The sequence below is a fragment of the Epargyreus clarus genome, unplaced genomic scaffold (assembly GCF_041222505.1).
Source record: "Epargyreus clarus isolate Ecla_fem2 unplaced genomic scaffold, WU_Ecla_fem_2.2 ptg000035l, whole genome shotgun sequence".
Classification (NCBI taxonomy): domain Eukaryota; kingdom Metazoa; phylum Arthropoda; class Insecta; order Lepidoptera; family Hesperiidae; genus Epargyreus; species Epargyreus clarus.
The window spans coordinates 897,693-905,128 of NW_027332240.1; the positions used below are offsets into that span (position 1 = coordinate 897,693).

A 7,436-nucleotide genomic window follows, 5' to 3' on the forward strand; every position below is an offset into this window, starting at 1 on the left:
TATACATTAGGACTGAGCATAGTCCACTACGAGATTTCAGTTTGATTTACATTACGTTACCCATAGCTCTATCTATTGGATATTTTTAAAGTTTCTTTGTGTAAGCATCTTGTTGATTTTTAAGTCTATAATGCAACAATAGATGGCGTATAAACTAATAAGAATTATATTAAAAAATTACCCATTTACTAGATACACAAAATAAAAAGGTATTAAAAAAGGAATAAATGAACAAATATGTACGACATAACTTATTTAGATAGACAAATCATTTGAGTTAGTGTTCTTATTACGATCTATAACTTAATTCGTAAACACTCACATCAGTCTGCCATTGTTTTGTTTTTGTGACACTGACACTGACAATTTTATTGATTCAAATTATTGACAGTTCTTATTGTTATTGTGCAGATACGATTTTCCATTCAAAATATTTATTTAAGAAATAAAATATTAAAATGGCAAACGATACACCGGAAAGTGACTTCTCAATAGAATGTTTTCAAAACTACTCCGCACCGGAAGTGTTCGTTCAGGGCTTGGCGGGAATGGTAGATCAGAGCGACGTGGAAGTTATCATACGGGCACAGAAAAATATGTACGTAAATTTAAAAATACGTATCAGGCTGTAGGCTTAAGGTAGATAGAAACCTGTATGATTTGTCTGTGGTGATACCAATACCACACCTTTTTTTACCTTATAAGAACGCTACGGTGTTCTGATTTGAAGCGGGTTTTTTTTATAATATAAGAGTAGCAGACGGGCATGCAGTCCACCTAATGGTAAGTGGCTACTACCGCCCATGGATATCTGTAATCAACCCCAGATAGGACGCATCTGTAGCCAAACTCCATTAAAATTTTAATGCTGTCTGGGGTAGAGTAGATGTCAGTAGCCACTTGCCATCAGGTGAACTGTATGCTTGTTAGCTACTTGTATATTATTAAAAAGGATTTCCGATCGGCTAGAACCTTTAAGTTTACGGAGGGACATAGGTTCCCTTTGCATGTTCTACCGGCTTTACAATGGTGAGTGTTCCCAGGAACTATTTGACCTGGTGCCTACGTCACCATTCCTCCATCGCACCTGTTACTGCATAACGCACTTCGTGCAGTACATGCGACAAAATACACAGTTCAAACCATATTTGGCGAGTTTTTATTCAAAGCTTGGACGCCCAGCTCACCACTGGGGCCTGACACTCAAACACACCACTCGCCGAAGAAGTTCCATCCACACCAACTGGCCTCGTGGCGGTCCTCCACGGTTCGGTTTGCAAGGACGTTCTTGCCGCAGACGTGCAAGATGTGGAATGAACTTCCTTCTGAGGTATTCCCGGAGCGCTATGACATGGGGCTCTTCAAAAAAGGTGCAAAAAGAGCTCTCCTTCAAAGCCGGCGATGCATTGGCGACTCCTCTGGTGTTGCAAATATCCATAGGCGATGTTAACTACTTTCCATCAGGTAGCTCGTCTGCTTTATCGTCAGGTTCCAATGTATCACAGGCTTTGGAAGAGCTCTTTTTGTAACTTTTTTTAAAACCTATTAATACTGTGAACTTACTAAGCTTAACTTTTTACCACAAACTATTTAACACCACATTCCAGGCTACAGCGGTTTGAGAAAACAACAGAAATGCTGACAAACTGCAACCAGCTGTCAGCCAGTCGCCTCCGGGCAGCGTCTACTGAGTTCAAGAGGCACACGCAACTCCTGCTGGACATGAGGAAAGATCTCGAGTTCATCTTCAAGAAGATCAGAGCTATTAAAACTAAGTTAAGGTATCATCATCATCAATCCATTACTGTCCCACTGCTGGGCATGGGTCTCCTCTCAGAATGAGAAGGATTAGGCCATAGTCCACCGCGCTGGACAAGTGCTTATGGTAGACTTCACATACCTTTGAGATTTTTTTTATAAATCTCTCAGGTATGCAGGTTTCCTAACGATGTTTTCTTTCACCGTTTTAGCAAGTGATAATTAATTTCTAATACGCACATCATTTCGAAAAATCAGAGGTGCGTGCCTGGTATTTGAACCTCGGACCCCTCGATCGAGAGGCCGAGTTTCTTAACCACTGGGCTATCACTGCCTTGCCTTGAATATGAGTAATATTAAATGAAATTAACACTTTCTTTCAGCTCACAATACCCTGAAGCATACAAAGAGGCAATCGCAGCAGCCACAACATACAAGAAACCAGTTGAAGAAGAAGATGAGGAAGATTTCAGGGCATCAGAACCAAAGACAGAGTCCAAAATGGTCACCACAGTGTCCACAGAAACCTTGAAACCAACCGCAAGTGATGGACGGAAAAAGAAGACCAAAGAAGCTAGTGGAAGTGGAAGTGAGCAAGTTGTTATACCCCAGAAAGTCAAGGTGCATAAGAATAGTAGTTCCTCGGAAACTGAAAGTGCTAGCTCTGGTGATGAAAGCAGCACAGACACAGGATGAATGCGTTAGGAGTAGACCTCTATCGGACTTAGGGGCGGAACGGGCGGTCTACCCTGACCTGATCCTGGAGCGCCCTTAAACACCATTGCTAAAAGAATAAAGACTATCGGAAAATACATAATACATACATAAATGTATTATAGTCAAATAATTCAATAGAATACAAATCATATAATATAATAAGTTATAACTGTGATGTTGCTTACCAAACGAGCTCACTGTCATATAATTAACTGTTAATAGCGATTTGTGTTTTAGACATTATTTATCGCTTGCTATAATGGTGACAGAAAAGCTTGCGAGGAAACCTACATACCAGTTTTAAAAAATATAGAACATTTTCTATTTCATAACAGCAGTTTTCGCTCAAAGGTAGTTGCAAAACCTTCCATGAGTTCTCAGCTTAGTCCTCAGGAGTAGCATTAGCATTTTTGCCAACCTCAAATATAAGCTATCTTTTTTTTTTTTTGTTATTGATGGGGAAACCTTCAAAATGTACCCTGTGCCATGGGAGCGACAGAGTTATGTGGGATTCTTACCGCACTAAAAGCCCCCCGGTGGCCGTCCTCGGCGCTGTGTAGATCCGGGATCCCGAAAGGAACGCAGCCGGAACCCTCTCAGCGCGTTGCCCCGTCGGGCTCCGCCCAAGTGAGCTTGACGCTCGCCACACCGTCTGGTGCGTATGACGGTATACGACCACACATACCGCCGTCCTTCCCGGAGCCGCTGGCCGGGCGGTTCGAGCTCTCACTCTTGCCACCCGCAACCCCAGAAGCTCCCTTTTAGTCGCCTCCTATGACAGGCAGGGGATACCGTAGCCCTATTCTGGTCCCGGAACTACAGGGACAAGTATGACCTATCTGGCATTAATTATAAGAGTCATGGGTGGCAATTGCCACTTACCATCTGGTAGACTGTATTTTATTTTGCAATTTCAATGATATTATAAAGATTACCACCAGATGGACATATCTAAGAAGTGACTCCAACCAATAAAAATACTACCACCAGACAAGAAGACCATGCATGGAGAGTGGTCATGCTCTGAAAGTCTCATTTCGAAGCTTGCATATGCAAAACGTTAAGAAAACTGCGATAGCGTGATTCAGAATCGTGTGTTGTCATCTTTTTTATTTAGTTGCTAATATTTTCACAATAATAATATTGTTCATGATTACAATAGTTTTCATAAGTATCATACCATAGTATTTTATACTTAACCAATGTTATTATTGTAAATATGTCAAGTTAATATTTTTCATTACGTTATTAAATAAAAACACGTTAGAATTTAACCATACAATTGATTTCTTTATTATGTTACACCAATAAAGTATACACCAACAATCGGTAAAGGTACACAAAACGAAATAAGACGCATACTCAATTATAGGTGCCAACTACAATGCAAATAATAGAACAACATAAAGTAGTATACAAATTAAAATGGAAATAATTGAATAAAATTGTAAATACTGAAATATAAATTAATGAAATAATTAGTTGAAAATAATAACAAAACTAAAATCAAAACAAGATCAACGTTTTTAACAAATAACTTTAAAGTCCCCCAAGGTAGTGTTTTGGGACCATTCCTGTTTCTCATTTATATAAATGCCATCACAAATATAACAGATCATAAAACAATTTTGTTCGCAGATGACACTACAGTCATAATTAAATGCAAAAATAACAATACCTATAAAGAAGAAATAAATTTAACAATTAATAAATTATCTAATTGGCTTAAAAATAATAATTTAAAAATAAACATTAATAAAACCAAAATTATTCAATTCCAAACTTATAATAAAAGACATTAATCTAAATATAGTTCATGACAATACTCCAATAGAAGAAGTAGAGAAAATCTAATTTCTAGACATAAAACTCGACAAAAACTGTAACTGGAGAGGCCACATTGAATATATTTGTGATAAATTAGATTGGTTTGTGTGGTTGATCGCCACACCGTACACACTACTGCATATAGACTGTATATATATACCATCGTATAGCGTGGCGACGCGTCGCCCCGACATGCGTCGCCACGCCAGAAATCGGTTTTACGTGCGGCTATAGATGTTTCACATCAAAAGTATCGAATACTGTGACCGTCAGAATGGCCGGTCACTACCCATATTTTACATCGAAATAATTACTAAGAGTTGCTACCTAGTTGCTAGTGTTGCTACTAGTTGCTATTAGTTGCTACTAATTGCTACCTTCGATTAAAAAAAGATAAACTACTTTTTAAGGTGACCGGCCATTCTGACATCAGGATGGCCGGTCACCTATCCAGTGAGTAGAAACTGCGCAAATAAATAGAGTTTTTTTGTAATCAATAGTTGCTACCAAATTGCTACCTTCATATGCATCGTACTGGACTTCATAGCTTTTAAGGATAAAAAAATATTACGGATTTAATATAAGAGGACTAAACGCCTGTATAATGTATAAGCATAATATGTTTAATTTCGGGTTTTCTCTTTTAATTATACAGGCGTATTAGGCGTTTAGTCCTCTTATATTAAATCCGTAATATTTTTTTTTCCTTAAAAGCTATGAAGTCCAATACGATGCATATGAAGGTAGTAATTTGGTAGCAACTATTGATTACAAAAAAACTCTATTCATTTGCGTAGTTTCTACTCACTGGATAGGTGACCGGCCATCCTGATGTCAGAATGGCCGGTCACCTTAAAAAGTAGTTTATCTTTTTTTAATCGAAGGTAGCAATTAGTAGCAACTAATAGCAACTAGTAGCAACTAGGTAGCAACTCTTAGTAATTATTTCGATGTAAAATATGGGTAGTGACCGGCCATTCTGACGGTCACCGAATACTGCCCCTAGCATGCATGTATATTAGGGAGGTCTGTCTGTTTGTTAGGCAGCACCCACACTATTTTAAAATCCAATATCAATATGTAAGAAGAAATGCAGACAAAAATAAATTTAGATTATTCATGCCAAAATCGAGACTAGAATTATATAGGAAAAATGCTTATCTTACAGCCAAAAAAATATATAACAACTTACCAGACAAATACAAAGATCTGACCTTAAACATTTTTAAGAGGAAAATTACCGAATGGCTTATGCAACACTGCTTTTATGACATCAATGAATATTTTCAATGTACAGAATAAAAATGGCATGTAATAACTTAATACGATATATATATATTTTTTTTAATTTTAATTTTTATATTTTTTTTTCTAAATTTTACAACTTGACATGATTGCACACCATTGTAATGGTAGAATGTACGAACTTCTCTTGCTGTAACTATCTTTGTGTACTACATTCTTGCAATAAATAAATTTCATTTCATTTCATTTCATTTCAACGTTTTACAAGACCCCCCCTCCCCCCAAATTGCGTTACGTAATACTTGAACGCCCCCCTATAGGTGGCAATTGCCACTTACCATCGGATGGACTATATGCTCTTTTACTACTTCAATGATCTCATTCTCGATGCATCGAAGCTTCCATATGCAAAATGTATAGAAAACGATGGAGTGATTCAGAATGGTGTGTCGCCATCATTTGACGAATTTTTTTATTGACTTAATATTCTTATCACAAAAATAATGAGATTGTTCATGATTACCAAAAATGACCAGCGTGGTGGAGCGGTCACCATACCGGTCTGACGAGCAGAGAGTCCCGGGTGCGATCCCCGGCCAAACAGATATCTAAATGTTTATTTTAGATTTCTGTTTCTAGATCTGGGTGTTTGTGTGTCCAGGTACCCACGACAAAGGAAATCTAAAAGTGGAGCTAAAAAAATGATAAAATTCTCATAAGTACCACACCATAGTATTTTATTTTCAATCATTTTTTTTATTGTAAATATGTCAGTAGGAATTTCTCAATACATTTTAAAATTAAAATACGTTCGGTTTAAAATTTACCATAATTTATTTAGAAAAATAACAAATTTTTGAAAACGATACAATGATAAATATCACTTGTAATTTGTGAACCAATTAATAAAAATATTGCTTACAGCGTATTTTTGGTTTTATTCACATTTCAACTTACTATATAAAAATATCATATAATATATCCTTATATTATAATCCTTAGCAAATAAAAGATGCAAGAATATGCTTGCATTTTTTTAAACCTTATCAAACCGTCGCAAAATTCAAATATATAAATCGTGTTTGTGTAGATTTGCAAGCGTTTGTAGCTAAACTTTGGATTCCCCAAATCAAGTCAAATATAATATATGTAGATGTTTGTAGTCTGCAAGTGCCAAGCATGCGGACAAGACGCTACAAACATAACATGCGTATACTAGAGAGCGTTCATAGGTAGTTTAGTTACTAAGAACATATCGTATAGAAACAAAGTATAACCAAGGCTTCCTTGCAGTAAAGTAATAAATTAACAATCATATGTAATAATCTGAAGATTTTTCTTTAAAGTTTGATTGATTCTTATTTTGTGTTTACAATAGCTCTTATAAATTGTCCCTGTAGTAGCGGGATCAGAATAGGGCTACGGTATCCCCTGCCTGTCGTAGGAGGCGACTAAAACGGGCTTCCGGGGTTGCGGGCGACAAGAGTGGGAGCTCGAACCGTCCGGCAAGCAACCCCGGGAAGGACGGCGGTATGTGTGGTCGCATACCGTCGTAAACACCTGACGATGTGGAGAGCGCCTGAGCTCACCTGGGCGGACCGGCGGAGCCTGATAGGGCAACACGTTCAGAGAACTCCGGTTGCGTTCAGTTGGAAACCCCGGAGTCCTCTTCGCGGCGCTGAGGATGGCCACCGGGGGGTTTTAGTGCGGTAAAAATGCCACATAACCCTGTGTCGCTCCCACGACACTGGGTACCTTTTGAAGGTTTCTCCCTCGTCAAAAAAAAAGCTCTTATAAAATACTAGAAACTACGTTAAACTATAAAATATAAAACTAGCTAAAATGCAAAAAAGTGTGTGAGTTATGTGCACATAATTAAGAAGTTATCC

General features: G+C 37.7%; 1 protein-coding gene across 1 annotated transcript; it reads left to right on the forward strand.

Moving 5' to 3' along the window:
* Positions 1 to 369: 369 nt before the first annotated feature.
* On the forward strand, positions 370 to 3,266 carry LOC140756459 (kxDL motif-containing protein CG10681). Its single transcript, XM_073091973.1, has 3 exons — positions 370 to 598; positions 1,608 to 1,781; positions 2,142 to 3,266. The coding sequence occupies exons 1-3, from the start codon at positions 459 to 461 to the stop codon at positions 2,452 to 2,454; spliced, it is 627 nt and encodes a 208-aa protein (XP_072948074.1). The 5' UTR covers positions 370 to 458; the 3' UTR covers positions 2,455 to 3,266.
* The last annotated feature ends 4,170 nt before the right edge of the window (positions 3,267 to 7,436 follow it).